This window comes from Oncorhynchus mykiss, chromosome 23, assembly GCF_013265735.2.
Source record: "Oncorhynchus mykiss isolate Arlee chromosome 23, USDA_OmykA_1.1, whole genome shotgun sequence".
Classification (NCBI taxonomy): Eukaryota; Metazoa; Chordata; class Actinopteri; order Salmoniformes; family Salmonidae; genus Oncorhynchus; species Oncorhynchus mykiss.
Window position 1 is genome coordinate 34,793,117 of NC_048587.1, and position 17,002 is coordinate 34,810,118.

Here is a 17,002-nt window from a genome sequence, read left to right on the forward strand (position 1 = left end):
TTTTATTTGAGTTATTTTCTATTAAAAGGTATCTTTACTTTCACTCAAGTATGACAATTGAGTATTTTTTCCACCACTGGTTAAATGTAACTTGGTAAGAGTTTAATATAATGTAAAATTCAAGCTGTGAAAAAATGCAAGAACATGATTTCTTTACTTAATTACAATACTGTAAAAGTGCAGAGCATGACAGAACATGAACTATTGAAACTGTCAGCAAAAAAAAGTGTGGAGGTAAGGACCTGATTAGGTCGCCATCTAGGGTTGGGAGTAGGGAAGTGCAGTCTAAACAGGTGTTGTGGCCTTCTCAAGGCAGCACGGTTTTGGGCTTACAGTCTGTTGTGTAAGTGCTTTCGTATCTGTGGAAGAACCACATTGCCAGGGTCCTCTCAGACCCTATACAGCCATTCCAGCAAACACTCATTTTTAACAACGGTGTTTTTGATACCAGTGTAAATATACATAACAACAAGAGGTCCAACCAATACGGCGTCCATGACACTTCTACTGTACAATGGCGTCAAAAAAGATTGTTCTTTCAACATCTGCATTTCCTGAAATGTAAAGCTCCATTGTATTCTCCAATTGTAAAAGTCAGGTTTGGAGTTGTGGGTAGTGTAGTATTTGAGAAGCATGTTTGATAAGGGCCTAATGCTTCTCAGGACCAGCACAGATATGTATTAATACATATTATTTTGTATTATATCTGTGGACACTGTTTCAATGTACGGTGTACATTTTAGGACCCCCTCACACAGTCCCCAAGACGCTCTGTACGATTAGACAGAAAAAGTGCAATTACCTTAGTTGACCTGGTCAGTTCTCTAGTACTGTCGCTGTTTCTCATCCAGAGGTTCATTCTCTGGATACAATATTGCTTAAATTGTTTGTGTTGTATTTATATTTGCGTCAAAAGATACCCCTTCAAATTGTGCTTTTATGCAACTAACACTATCAGCATCCAATTCCAGACATGAGCTATTTGAGCTTTCTCCCTGGAAACCAATTCTACTTCTTCTGTACGTGACTTTCTCACACTGTCCTAGTTATTGTCAGAGGCAAGAGTCTTTGAGAGGGCTAGACTTAATACAGTGAGGCCAGCATTCAAACTGCACTGCACTTGACTTTAAAAGGTAACTTACACTTCAGCTGTGATCTATAGTTCTACCCCTAGAAGATATTCAGCCAGCTTTTATCACCACTGTACCCAATGAATACAATGGATCCAAATGATCATTGCTTTTATTGTATTCAGAGAAATATTTGAATGTACATGATTGATACATTTAAATGATTGATTTTTGATTATGTATAACTGGCTCCTATAATTGTGATTTTGAGAGAAGAGACTTGTTGATGTTGTCCCTTCATGCTTCTTTGCATTTTTTACCTTAAGACTTATGGACAAGGCTTTGCTTAGCTACATGAACAGTGTTTATTGCTAAGCACTATAATAACTTTGTAATGTCTACAGTCTCAAAATTCCAGCAACTTTACCCAGATTCCCAGGTTTTGTCACAGATGAAAGATTCCCAGATTTCTTGAAAACCTGAGGATTTTGGGAAAGTCAGCAACATTTTGCAACCCTAAGCCATATTGTATAACATTATATTTTATTTTGGGGATGACCCTGTCTGAGGTCTGTGTGTTCTTTCAAAGTCATTTCAAATGTAAAAGAAAACACAGCTCTTCTGCAGAACATGACATAAGCAGCCATCCCATCCCATAATAACTCTTGTTGTGCTGAGAAAGTGTTACTTGCATAAAACTACAGTGCTTTACTACGGACTTGACTTGAACACAAGACTGTTTCCCTGCTTCAGATATCATTCCATACCGTTGTCTACGAGTTTACTTATGAATGGTAACTGTAAATATATATTTTTTAAAGTACTTGTTTTGGAAAATAAATATTGATGTGTTTTAATTTGTTTAATTCCCAAATGTTTGAACAAAGTATGTAGAATGAAAAACCAACCAAATAAAAATGAAAACCTAAATGTCTTAGTTTTAGCTACTGGATATGCTTATATTTTCATTGTCACCAACAGTTTTACACTGCTATAGGGAATAGAAAATACCATTTTGAGCATTTTTATTTGAAATGAACACCAATGAAGTTTAATAGATAGTCCCACATTTAAATAATGTGGATTTATCTGTAGAAATAGCTAGCAAAAAAGTTGAATGGCATCAGTGGGTATGTGCTTATCATAGCAAACGATACTTGCAGCACAGTATGTAAGACACAACACCATAAATGTTCACAATACACTGAGTATACAAAACATTGGGAACACCTTCCTGATATTTAGTTGCACCCCCCTTTGCCCTCAGAACAGCCTCAATTCATCGGGGCATGAGCTCTCAATCTTGTCTCAGAGCATTTTGTATTATTCTGTATGTAAATCCAAGACACTCCATTTCGTATGGTATGTATTAATTTGTAGATGTCCCATTTTTTATGATATGTTATGAGTTTGCAAAAAGTACAATGTTCCAAATTGAAAAAAACGCACAATATGTTTCATATTTGGAAAATGTATTTGTTACGAATTTTAGCTAGGTGGCTAATGTTAGCTAGGCTAGGGGTTAAGTTTAGGAGTTAGGGGAAGGGTATCTAAAAGGGTTAAGGTTAGGGGAAGGGTTAGCTAACATGCTAAGTAGTTGCAAAGTTGCTAAAATGCTAAAGTTGTGAGATTCAAACCAGCAACCTTTGGGTTGCTAGACGTTTGTGTTACATGCCCACCCATCCAACCTACTTTCATTTTTGACTAAATAAGAATTTGTTCTTAACTGACTTGCCAAGTTAAATAAAGAAATACTAGAGTAACCATCTTTCTAATGTAACCATACCACATGTATCATTCTAAATGGAGTGTCTTGAGTTTACATACAGAATAATATGAAATGCTCTGAGACCAGGTTGGGATTCTACAAGTCGAAAGCTTTCCACAGGGATGCTGGCCCATGTTGACTCCAATGTTTCCCACAGTTGTGTCAAGTTGGCTGGATGTCCTTTGGGTGGTGGATTATTCTTGATACACACAGGAAACTGTTGAGTGTAAAAAACCTCAGCAGCATTGCAGTTCTTGACGCAAACCGGTGTGCCTGGCACCTACTACCACATACTGTTCAAAGGCACTTAAATATTTTGTCTTACCCATTCACCCTCTGAATGGCTCAATTGTCTCAAGGCATAAAAATCCTTCTTTAAACCATCTCTTCCCCTTCATCTGCACTGACTGAAGTGGATTTAACAAGTGACATCAATAAGGGATTGTAGCTTTCACCTGGTCAGCTTGTCATGGAAGGCAGGTGTTCCTAATGTTTTGAACACTCAGTGTATATCAGACTATATAGCTATCCCTCATTGTTCCCTTCATTCCTTTCTCAGACAGCCACACTGTTAGGGATGCGGTCAGGAGAGAAGTAGTAGTAGGGTAGTTTCTTGCCTTCGTTGCGGACTTTGATGACACTGCTGACCTCTGCCAGTCTCTTCCTGAACAACTCCATGGCCTCCTTCACTGGCTTCTCTATGAAGTGCTCATCTGGGTACATCCCCAGGAAGAGCTGACAGAGAGAGGACACAGGAATTGGAGAGATTTCTTTATTATTAAGAACAAACAGACAAACACCATGTGTGTTTATCTGTACGTGGGCATGTGGTGTGTGTACCTCATTCTCCTGGAACTGACTGAGGGCCCAGACGGCCCCTAAGTGCCAGCAGGACCGGCCGCGGTCAGGGAGACTCTGGATGATGAACTTCACATCTACCACCCCCTTCTGCTTGGGAGGGGGCTTCCGCATGGTGGGGGGTGAGTTGGGGATCCACGAGCACCAGTCATACTGAAATACACAGAGTAGGCAGACATTAACATCTAAGGGAAGCTAGGTGGTGCTCTTGACAATGTACAGGCTCTTGTCTGCAAGCACTGATCAAACTCATCTACAGTAATGTTGACCAACTGTCCCAAGGCTACCTGACTATATATAGCCCACCTGAGCAAATCTTACATTTCCAAAGTTTACCTGACCAATTCTTACTTGTCCAAAGCCTACCTTTACAAGGCCTAGATTCAATCAGATTACGCGTTGCAGACACCAGCGGGTGTTTGCGGTGGAACTGCATTGGAGCTGTCAAATTCGGTGAACAGTTGCTAAGGAAACCACACCCGCCCCACTTGCATTAAAAGTTCAGAATGAGAAAGTGTAGGCTATATAGACATATTTATGCTCAAATTGAAAAATCATGGAACAAATAATGAGGATTTCAATTATCCTAATTGAAGTGTAGATTAAATCTCACATTCTGTTGTTCGAACTTGGTAACGAGGCTAGATGGGTTTTCTGTTAATGCGACTCAGTGCAGCCAAAGGCAATGTACGTTTCATTATGCCTGGAGCCACTTGGAGTTGACAGCTCTGACGCAGTTCCACCTCAGACACCACCAAAACAACTGCTAAGCGGATGTTTGCTAAAACGGATCTGATGATATGGAGCCCTGAGCCGTACCTGTCCGAAGTTGACAGCAGCGTGGTGTGCAGAGGCAGTGAAGATGATGACAGTCAGATACTCTGTGAGCTCCTCGCGTGTCTTCAGGGACTTGGGAAACCCTGCAGGAAGTTTTTGCGCAACACATGTTTTTTTGACACTTGTTTCATCAGTGAGTCACTAAGGTCAGTCCCTAGACACACATTGTCATGCAATCACAGACTACAGTATTGCTTAGAAATGCACAACACCAGTCTATGAAGGCTGCATCTCCTGCTGGTTTTTGAGTCCCCTGGCAATTCATGTTGACTGGGCAGAGGTGTATATACACCTGGTTACTCAGTGGTTCTGTCAGATGTAAACCAGCAGAGTGGCCCTCGAAGAGTGGAGTTGTGGCCCCTACTAGCCTGATCAGACCAGACTGAGTTCCTCACTCGCACACCACTGTTACCACAGCAACAGACAAGCAGAGAGGCTTTTGACCAACTTAAAAGTGAAGTACATTTCTGCATAGCTAAATATTGACAATGTTGCTCCATGGTCAGTTATGTCTTTCAACACAGTCCAGAGAAACAAGAAGTGTGTATTTGCATTGCAGATAAATCTAAAACAGCATTTTAAAGCAGGCTAGGCCATTGTAGTGTTTGTTGGTTATAATGTGTTTTGTACCCACCACAGCAGTCAAGGTCCTGCATCCCAAAGCTGCTGACATCTTTAACAAACGCCTGGATCTCCTCATCCTTCTGTACTGTGTCATCACTGTCGTAGTAGATACACACCACGTCCCACACAAAACTAGGGAAACGGAAAATCAAATTTAGGGTTAGGGTAATGGCTAGAGCTTTAGGGTTATGGTTATGGCTATAGGGTTAGGGTTGAGCCGGGGTGTGGACATGAAGCTAGGGTTAGGGTAATGGCTAGGGCTTTAGGGTTATGGCTATAGGGTTAGGGTTGAGCCGGGGTGTGGACATGAAGCTAGGGTTAGGGTTAGCCATCTCATGGCATCTTTTCCTGGGGATTGACCTGGTTCTCCTCCTCCTCCTCCTATAAAAGTGTCAAGAAGGACACACACACAGACCCCCCACTCCCCCATGATCTCTGACCTCTTGGTGACATCCCAGACCCTGTTCCCGTCATCTCTGTAGTAGTAGTAGGGTAGGTCCTCAGGGCTGTCCACCCCGCGGGCCTTAATGGCATCAGGGAAACACAGAGACCTGAAGGTCAGTGACCTCATAGCCTTCTGGATCATCTCTACATGACCTCCACCTCCTGTACCATTGGCCTGGGGAGAGACAGTAAACATTAGCTCTCTATGTCTCCGTCTCTAGGCCCATTTTTACCTGGTGCTAACATGCATCCTTTGTCCTGATCATGACCACATTCTGATTGGACCCACATTTTTCGACAGGTTTAGACGATTAAGAGACATATTCTTATCTGATTGTGATCAGATCATCCTGACCACCTCCGGAAGTAATCAGGCACAAATTGTGTCTGGAGATCTTACAAGTGTAGACAGATCTGGACAGCAAACCTCTAACACACAGGAACTATTGTAATTTTTGTAATTAACAGGTAATCTATGGTCATTTATACTTGAATAACAAAAAACAAATGTATTCATATATAGTATTTATTTTGTGTGTCCATTTTGTCCAGGAGTTTCTTGTGAATAGACCATATAGTTCAAGAGAAAATAGCCTAATTAATGGAAAAAAGCATCTACTCAACAACGGCATTATATTCAACTGTAACTCTTCCAACTATTTCCTTTTTCCACAACTGCCACCAGTTCAGTGCAAAAACATTTACAACCAAGATATAAACTCATGAATAACATTGGTATTTAATGAGGGTTTCAACATGAAATATCTTTTATGTATTACATTTTTTACACACTTATTTATCTTATCATGTCTATGGTTTATATTTAGGATAAGGTTTTACAGCTTTATTTGTTTTATATTTTACATGCGATAAGGCCAGAGGGTCAGAGATAATTAGGTACCTGTGATAAACTGAAGTACCCAAAGGGCCACTAGATGTCTTGTGATAAATTACATAAAATCTTTGAAAGTTACAAAAATTCAGGTAATTTACTGGTAAACTTTAAATGTTTCCAATAATATGAGCCTCCCAAGTGACGCAGCGATCAAAGGCACTGCGTCACTTCAGACCGGGGTTCGATCCCGGGCTGTATCACAACCGGCTGTGATCGGGAGTCCCATAGGGAAATTGGCATGCTGACTGCAGGAATGTCCACCAGAGCTGTTTCCAGAGAATCAAATGTTAATTTCTCTACAATAAGCCGCCTCCAACGTCGTTTTAGAGAATTTGGCAGTACGTCCAACCGGCCTCACAACCACATACACCACACCAGCCCAGCCTAGGAATCCACATCTGGCTTCTTCTCCTGCGGGTTCGTCTGACACCAGCCACCCGGACAGCTGATGAGACTGTGGGCTTGCACAACCAAATAATTTCTGCACAAACTTTAAGATACCGTTTCAGGGAAGCTCATCTGCGTACTCGTTGTCCTCACCAGGGTCTTGACCTGACTGCAGTTCGGTGTTGTAACCGACTTCAGTGGAAAAATGCTCACTTTCGATGGCCACTGGCATGCTGGAGAAGTGTGCCCTTCATGGATGAATAATGGTTTCAACTGTACCGGCAGTATGCAGACAGCGTGTATGGGGTCGCGTGGGCCAGCGTTTTGCTGATGTCAACGTTGACATGTGCCCCATGGTGGTGTTATGGTATAGAAAGGCATAAGCTACACACAATGAACACAATTGCATTTCATCAATGTCAAATTGAATGCACAGAGATACCGTGACGAGATCCTGAGGCCCATTGTCGTGCCATTCATCCGCCGCCATCGCCTCATGTTTCAACATGGTAATGCTTGGCCCCATGTCGCAAGGATCTGTACACAATTCCTGGAAGCTCAAAATGTGCCAGTTCTTTAATGGCCTACATTTTCACTAGACATGTCACCCATTGAGGATGGTTGGGATGATCTGGATTGACGTGTACGACAGCGTGTTCCAGTTCCTGCCAATATCCAGCAACTTCGTACAGCCATTGAAAAGGAGTGGGACAACGTTCCACAGGCCACAATCAACAGCCTGATCAAATCTATGCAAAGGAGTTGTGTCACGCAGCTTGAGGCAAATGGTGAACACACCAGATACTGACTTGTTTTCTGATCCACGCCCCTATTTATTTTTTTAAGGTATCTGTGACCAATTCCCAGTCATGTGAAATCCATAGATTAGGGCCTAATATTTTATTTCAATTGACTGATTTCCTTATATGAACTGTAGAATCTTTGAAATTGTGGAGTGTATATTTATTTTCAGTGTAATTTACATACAGGGAGGGACCAGGAAATCTAGTCACAATGAAGACAGGTAAGAGACAGATTTTAGTACCATGTGTAGACGCACTTCTGAAAATGTCTCAATGTCCCTCTCTCACACACTCACCTTATCGAAGATGCCAAACTCACAGATGAGCTGCTCTCTGGCCTTGGTGTTGATGGCGATGGTGAAACGAATGTGAGGAAGGAGCAACTAGAGGACAGACCATCAATAAATAAATAAACAAACAAACCAATCAACCAACCATCTAACTAAACAATCCATGAACCAACTAATCAGCCACAAAACACAGGCACAGGCTGAAGTGTACTTGGTGTACCTTATAAGCAGGGTGTACAGCAGGCAGCTGTCTGAACATGGCCACTCCAAACACCTCAGAGACCAGGTGAGTCCTCAGCAGGTGTGTGACTGTCTGGTGGATGTGGAAGTCAGAGGAGCGGACCCAGATCTTAGCTAGCATCCAGTCATACTGATCATCACTGGGCAGGAAGATAGGGTTTTCCTTCCCTGGAGTCTGACCCAGCTGGGAGAGAGAAAGGAGGAGGGGTATGTTTTGTTAGATGGTGAAGAAACACTGCTCCATGCTCTTTTTTTAACCATGCAGAATAGCCTACCTGTATGGCCAGAGGCAGGATCTTGCTCTGGCTGTTGTTGTACAGCAGACAGATAGGAGCAGCCAGGTACTGTAGAGTACAGGGGTCTGTACTGTTGGGACTGATGTCTTCCATCAACTCATAGTCTGCTATGTAGATGTTACCAGCCTGCAAACAACACGCAATACAAGGTTTTGTATCTATTTTTTATTTCACCTTTACAACACAGAGTTACACATGGAATAAACAAGCATACTGGCAAAAACACAATAGAAAAAAAAGAACATCTATATACAGTTTGTGCAAATGGAGTAAGGAGGTAAGGCAATAAATAGGCCATAGTAGCGAAGTAATTACAATTTAGGAGATTAACACTGGAGTGATAGTTGTGTAGATGATGTGCAAGTAGAAATACTGGTGTGGAAAAGAGCAGAAAGTAAATAAAAACAATATGGGGATGAGGTAGGTACAGTGCCTTGCGAAAGTATTCGGCCCCCTTGAACTTTACGACCTTTTGCCACATTTCAGGCTTCAAACATAAAGATATAAAACTGTATTTTTTTGTGAAGAATCAACAACAAGTGGGACACAATCATGAAGTGGAACGACATTTATTGGATATCTCAAACTTTTTTAACAAATCAAAAACTGAAAAATTGGGCGTGCAAAATTATTCATCCCCTTTACTTTCAGTGCAGAAAACTCTCTCCAGAAGTTCAGTGAGGATCTCTGAATGATCCAATGTTGACCTAAATGACTAATGATGATAAATACAATCCACCTGTGTGTAATCAAGTCTCTGTATAAATGCACCTGCACTGTGATAGTCTCAGAGGTCTGTTAAAAGCGCAGAGAGCATCATGAAGAACAAGGAACTCACCAGGCAGGTCCGAGATACTGTTGTGAAGAAGTTTAAAGCCGGATTTGGATACAAAAAGATTTCCCAAGCTTTAAACATCCCAAGGAGCACTGTGCAAGCGATAATATTGAAATGGAAGGAGTATCAGACCACTGCAAATATACCAAGACCTGGCCGTCCCTCTAAACTTTCAGCTCATACAAGGAGAAGACTGATCAGAGATGCAGCCAAGAGGCCCATGATCACTCTGGATGAACTGCAGAGATCTACAGCTGAGGTGGGAGACTCTGTCCATAGGACAACAATCAGTCGTATATTGCACAAATCTGGCCTTTATGGAAGAGTGGCAAGAAGAAAGCCATTTCTTAAAGATATCCATAAAAGTGTAGTTTAAAGTTTGCCACAAGCCACCTGGGAGACACACCAAACATGTGGAAGAAGGTGCTCTGGTCAGATGAAACCAAAATTGAACTTTTTGGCAACAATGCAAAACTTTATGTTTGGCGTAAAAGCAACACAGCTGAACACACCATCCCCAATGTCAAACATGGTGGTGGCAGCATCATGGTTTGGGCCTGCTTTTCTTCAGCAGGGACAGGGAAGATGGTTAAAATTGATGGGAAGATGGATGGAGCCAAATACAGGACCATTCTGGAAGAAAACCTGATGGAGTCTGCAAAAGACCTGAGACTGGGACGGAGATTTGTCTTCCAACAAGACAATGATCCAAAACATAAAGCAAAATCTACAATGGAATGGTTCAAAAATAAACATATCCAGGTGTTAGAATGGCCAAGTCAAAGTCCAGACCTGAATCCAATCGAGAATCTGTGGAAAGAACTGAAAACTGCTGTTCACAAATGCTCTCCATCCAACCTCACTGAGCTCGAGCTGTTTTGCAAGGAGGAATGGGAAAAAATGTCATTCTCTCGATGTGCAAAACTGATAGAGACATACCCCAAGCGACTTACAGCTGTAATCGCAGCAAAAGGTGGCGCTACAAAGTATTAACTTAAGGGGGCTGAATAATTTTGCACGCCCAATTTTTCAGTTTTTGATTTGTTAAAAAAGTTTGAAATATCCAATAAATGTCGTTCCACTTCATGATTGTGTCCCACTTGTTGTTGATTCTTCACAAAAAAATACAGTTTTATATCTTTATGTTTGAAGCCTGAAATGTGGCAAAAGGTCGCAAAGTTCAAGGGGGCCGAATACTTTCGCAAGGCACTGTAGATTGGGTGGGCTATTTACAGGTGGGCTATGTACAGCTGCAGCGATCGGTTAGATGCTCAGATGTTTCAAGTTGGTGAGGGAAATATAAGTCTCCAGCTTCAGTGATTTTTGCAATTCGTTCCAGTCATTGGCAGCAGAGTACTGGAAGGAAAGGCGGCCAAATGACGTGTTGTCTTTGGGGATAGCCAGTGAAATATACCTGCTAGAACGGATGCTACGGGTGGGTGTTGTTATCGTGACCAGTGAGCTGAGACAAGGCGGAGCTTTATCTAGCATCGACTTATAAAGGTAGAATAAAATAAAAAAATAACACCCACCACTGCGACCTGTATGCTCTAGTCGACTTTTATTTTTTTATTCTACCTTTATTTAACTAGGCAAGTCAGTTAAGAACAAATTCTTATTTTCAATGACGGCCTAGGAACAGTGGGTTAACTGCCTGTTCAGGGGCAGAACGACAGATTTGCACCTTGTCAGCTCTGGGATTTGAACTTGCAACCTTCCGGTTACAAGTCCACCACTCTAACCGCTAGGGGCTTTGGTAACAAAAATGGATGGCACTGTGATAGACTGCATCCAGTTTGCTGAGTAGAGTATTGGAAGCTATTTTGTAAATGACATCGCCAAAGTCGAGTATCGGTAGGATAGTCAGTTTTACGAGGGTATGTTTGGCGGCGTGAGTGAAGGATGCTTTGTTGCGAAATAGGAAGCCGATTCTAGATTTAATTTTGGATTGGAGATGTTTAATATGAGTCTGGAAGGAGAGTTTACAGTCTAGCCAGATACCTTGGTATTTGTAGTTGTCCACATATTCTAAGTCAGAACCGTCCAGAGTAGTGATGCTAGTCGGGCGGGCGGGTGTGGGCAGCGAACGGTTGAAACGCATGCATTTGGTTTTGCTAGAATTTAAGAGCAGTTGGAGACCACGGAAGGAGTGTTGTATGGCATTGAAGCTCGTTTGGAGGTTAGTTAATATCACCCGCAGCAAGAGCGACATCGTTGACATATACAGAGAAAAGAGTCGGCCCGAGAATTGAACCCTGTGGTTCCCCCATAGAGACTGCCAGAGGTCCAGACAACAGGCCCTCCGATTTGACATACTGAACTCTGTCTGAGAAGTAGTTGGTGAACCAGGCGAGGGTGAATGTCTTACAATATGAGCCTGTAAACCTTGGAGTCGGTCTGTCTTTCTGCATGTCTTGTCTGTTTGTCTGTACAATAGGTCACAGATTCTGTGAGTGGATGGGATGTGTGCATGCATGTGTATAAGCTTGCATAACTGCGTGCATGTGACATGTGCATATGTGTGTCTCAGTCTCTACCTCAATCTCCTCCTCCAGAGTCATCTCTCTCTCCAGACAATCTGCCACCATGTCATGTGTAACGGGGAACTTCTCTGGCAGCTTGGTGCACTTCTGGATCATCACTGGGTTACAGCCGTTCAGGTACTGGTAGCCAAACATAAAGTCTTCTTTCCAGTGCTGCATCACATACTCTAGGATAGGAATACGGAGAGGAGAGGATGATTTTTATGACTAGCATCCGCATTAGCTACTGCTAAAGCAGCAGCTGCTCAGAGAGGAGAGAGGAGTCAGATACCACATTCTATGGAGAAAACTGAGACCACACACCTGAGATGGTGTTTTTGATCCTGACGAAGATCCGCTCAAAGTCAGCAAAGTCATTCCAGGAGGACTGGAACATGTGCATGAACTGGTTCACACATAGGTTCTCTATCCTGGGGAGGAGAGAACAACATCATCAAACTGCAGGGAAAGTTTTAAGTAGCCTGAGCCACCATCCTGACCGCTGCAATACCATAGAAAAACAGAATGTAATTTTGTGAGATAAGGATGGTCGAACGAGGCTAAGATATGTCCAGAGTTATTTTCTTCCATTTTCACTGTGATCACCAAACAAAAACTAATGGATTCAGAAAATGTCAGTCACTGACAACAGGGAGTTGATGTTTACTACACATGTATTACACACTTATCCACGTTATTTTATTATTTTTTATTATTTTTTATATTTTTTTTTACCCCTTTTTCTCCCCAATTTCGTGGTATCCAATTCTTGTAGTAGCTACTATCTTGTCTCATTGCTACAACTCCCGTACGGGCTCGGGAGAGACGAAGGCTGAATGTCATGCGTCCTCCGATACACAACCCAACTAGCCGTACTGCTTCTTAACACAGCGCGCCTCCCACCCGGAAGCCAGCCGCACCAATGTGTCGGAGGCTACACCGTGCACCTGGCAACCTTGGCTAGCGCGCACTGCGCCCGGCCCGCCACAGGAGTCGCTGGTGCGCGATGAGACAAGGAGATCCCTACCGACCAATCCCTCCCTAACCCGGACGACGCTAGGCCAATTGTGCGTCGCTCCCCGGACCTCCCGGTCGCGGCCGGTTATATCCACGTTATTTTCAAACGTTAGCAGCGTTGGTTGCCACTTTCCAGGGATGAATTTAAGAAAAATAGTTTCTGCTTCCCTTCCTGTCTATGATTCGCACACACGTGTGCAGTACTTTTCCAGTGTTCAACACTTGGGATGTTAAGGATGTTGCTGCTAACTTGCTGGGGAGTCAAGTCTGCTAGTCATTGGTACAGTACATTGATACTGTCAATGTAGGTTATTATGCTTTAAATCTAATCCTATCCATTACCAGTCTGGTAATGCTCTGTCAAGCAAGCAATGCCTGAATAGCATAAAGTCCGGCATAATAGTTTATACCCTGTGCTCTCTGCAGATGAGCTGTTATCAATGCAAATTCAGCTGCACAAACAAGCCACAAGTAAGCAGGAGAACCACAGACAGCCATAACACTTCTATTAATAAAGTATGTGTCTTGCTAACCCCGGCCACTCCCTCTAGTTCCTCATCAATACAAGTCTATTATAGATGGTTGTTTTTGATAATGAGGGCTACTATCCCATAGCTGAACTACTACAGAGCAAAGACACACAACCTGTGTGTTGTTATCCCTCCTAAGCAATCAAAAGAAGAAGAAAAAAGCATACTAGTACGCTGATAGGTTTGAAGCAAAGTATTTGTCAGAGCACACAGCCAGTCTCATTGAAACAATATGTGTATGTGTTTAGCCTGTTGGTGTGTAGGATACATGCAAATGTCCCTGGTTACTCATACAATGACTCTCCCGGTCAACATGTTTTCATGCAGAGCTGATCAACATGATTTCATACAGAGCATTAAAACAGGCTTACTTTTAGTCACATCCACATACTCCCGAGTGGCGCAGCGGTCTAAGGCACTGCATCTCAGTGCTAGATGCGTCACTACAGACCCCGACTCGATCTTGTGCTGTATCACAACCGTCCGTGATCGGGAGTCCCATAGGGTGGCACACAATTGGCCCAGTGTTGTTAGGGGAGGGTTTGGCCGGGGTAGGCCATCATTGTAAAATAAGAATATGTTCTTAACTGGCTTGCCTAGTTAAATAAAGGTTCAATATTTAATATATATTTTTAAATACTAGTAGTTCCACATACTACTCACCAACCACCCACCTACTGAACTAACAGCTTCTATCTGTTTCCCACTTAGCTTTTATTCAAACCAGGAAGTCCTGACATTTAGAAAATAGCATCACTGTAATAAACAAATACTGACCCCAATGAACGGAAAATCCTCTACCATGTCAAGTATGGGCTTTCTTCATGGAAATCTCCACATTAGAAAGAGGCCTACTGTAGGTTTAACACTGCATGAGTGTAAACATGGAACAGAGTATAAGACTGTATGGACAATGCTGCAAATAAGGGGAAATAGTTGCAGCAGAGTGTAGTGAGTCTGCAATGCATATAACAAATGAAGGGAGTTTACACTAGGTTACAGAGTGTAGTGAGTCTGCAATGCATATAACAAATGAAGGGAGTTTACACTAGGTTACAGAGTGTAGTGAGTCTGCAATGCATATAACAAATGAAGGGAGTCTACACTAGGTTACAGAGTGTAGTGAGTCTGCAATGCATATAACAAATGAAGGGAGTTTACACTAGGTTACAGAGTGTAGTGTGAATGCAGTACTTACGCCTTACTGTAGTTGAGTATGAAGTCCACTCCTTTCTCGCTATCAAACTGGATGTCTCTGGGAAGCTCCTTGTGAGTGTTGGCATCTATACTCATAGGAATTCCAGGCTGCCACTCCCTCCATCTACACACAGGAGATGGAGAATCAGGTTAAGCACCACTACGTAACACTGTGTACAGGTCTTTTAATGTTGGTAGGCTACACTATATGTAGTTACAGTGCTTTGAATAAATACTAGAAAAACATTTACTAGTTCAATACATTGAATACATGTATTTGTTGAATGCATCTTGGTACAACATCAATACGTCATTGTGAGGTAGATGTGTGATACACAATAAACCCAGCTCTTGCCTGTAGGTTTTCCGTCTGCTCTCCAGCTCTTTGTGTCGGTGTTGCTTCACCAGTCTGGTCTTGTCATCCTTTGGCAGCAGTGCTTAAAGAAAAGGGTGAACAACGATAATGAGGATGATTTTAGATTCACTTCTATGTTCCTTAAGCTAAAGACTGGGGACAGATTTTGACAGACATGAGCGACCGACAGACAGACATGACCAACCGACAGACCTGACTGACAGACACGACCAACCGGCAGACACAGACCCGACAGACAGGTACCTTTGCCGTCCCTGAGGACCACCTCCTTGTCGTCCACCAGCCAGTGGAAGCAGGGGAACTCTACGTAGTCTCCAGAGGGAGTCTTCACTGTGATGTACTTACAGTACCAGTCATCATGAACCCAGTACTTCTGCTTCTCTATCTTCACCAGCTCCATCTCTCCCAGGTTCTCCCCCACCGTCACATCATACGAGTCCACCTGAGAACAGACAACCAGGTTTAGAGAGATTTGAGCAAAGTGGACAAAATGGGACAGTTTTCCGGACCCAGATTAAGCCTAACCTGAGGACGGACAATGGTCGTTACCAAGTTGTAATTGTTACATAAAGTCATTAATAAAAAATGCACTTCATGAATGTTTGTTTGGCTGCCCATTAGCTGTTCCTTTTTGCACCAGATACTTTTTCTGCGGTCCTGACACAACTGCCCAAAACAGCAAGAGACAGCATGAGGTTAGTAGCAGCTCATGAGTCATTGACGGTTGGTGCAATATATAGCCACTTGCATCATGAAGTAAAGCGTACAACTGGATGTAGTGTACAGGATTCAGACACTGGTGAAGATTTTAATGCCAGAATGAATTGACAGTTTATTAGATTGGAAAGCTTTCGTATTGATCTTCCCATGTGGTGTTCATGGGCCATAAGGCCATGAGCAGGTCACTAATCAGTATTTGGCTGTAATAGAGGTTTGGCAATAGGCCTTATGTTATTATTTTGCTTCATTAGAGTCAAAGCACAGAGAAATACACTCATACACAGAAACGGTGATGGCACCTATAGGGCGCACTCTGCACTGGAGTTTCGCCTCTTCATCTCTCACTGTACTAGGTAGTGGATAAGGCAAGTTTCTACAAGGCAATGTAAAGTGAAGGAGTATTGAGCACAAAGACCATTTATTTCCTCATTATGCTATGGATTACTCCCATTTCCTCATATTGCAGCACAGTTTAAAGCACTATTTATTGAATAGAATAGAGGGGCTGGGGTTGATATTGCAAAACATTATGTGGCAGATCTTACACCAGGGAACAGTCAAATAAAACAAATGATTTATTTGTACATTTGTTAAAGGAACTTTGTGCAGTTATTAGCAGCATGCATTTAAAACATTGCACAACATTTTCTTTCAAATGTCAGTCCTCAATTACGTTAAAATTATAAAAAATGAAAAATACAATGTTGATGTAATACATATGAATATGTCCAAAAGGCATGTCAAATGTTATTGTTACACTACAAAGTAATGTAAGTTCCTTCGACCAGACCGAGGTATTGTGAGGGCTTCCAGAGGGAGAAATCTTGTGGTCTAACAAGTATGTCATTTTCAACACAAACTAGTAATCAGTCCAAATAGTATGCATAATTTGAGTTGAGGCCTCAGGACAGATACTAGAGGAAGTGTGCTTTTTATTAAGCATTGACTGAGAAGTGATGAGAAGTATGCATGTGCACATTGGGGGAAGGGTGGAGAATCAGGATGCAGCCAGAGTTTAAACTCTGACAGTTATTGTAAATATTTTCTCTCTATCATTAACAAGGTCACCCCTGAGTGTATTTGAAGTAATGCACACACTGTGAAACTTTCAAACTGACTCTTGCCACCTGTAACTCAACTCACCGCCCCTCTCTCGAAGTCGTTGTAGAGTGGTTTGTCCAGTAAAGTCCTCTCACTGCATCCCTCTGTTCCCACCAGGGTGATATAGATGTAGTCATCAGTCCCTGCAAACCACTGGCTTCCTGTAGCCACCGTCACTGTGTAGGATGGCAT

General features: G+C 42.4%; 1 protein-coding gene across 1 annotated transcript; it reads right to left on the reverse strand.

Annotated features, from left to right (window-relative positions):
* Positions 1 to 1,224: 1,224 nt before the first annotated feature.
* LOC110502637 (polyunsaturated fatty acid 5-lipoxygenase) lies at positions 1,225 to 17,002 on the reverse strand. The gene is made up of 14 exons (XM_036960311.1): positions 16,853 to 17,002; positions 15,233 to 15,431; positions 14,969 to 15,050; positions 14,615 to 14,737; positions 12,194 to 12,300; positions 11,885 to 12,057; positions 8,492 to 8,638; positions 8,197 to 8,400; positions 7,983 to 8,069; positions 5,598 to 5,776; positions 5,168 to 5,289; positions 4,516 to 4,616; positions 3,679 to 3,849; positions 1,225 to 3,573 (listed from the first exon to the last, which is right to left on the reverse strand). The coding sequence occupies exons 1-14, from the start codon at positions 17,000 to 17,002 to the stop codon at positions 3,394 to 3,396; spliced, it is 2,025 nt and encodes a 674-aa protein (XP_036816206.1). The 3' UTR covers positions 1,225 to 3,393.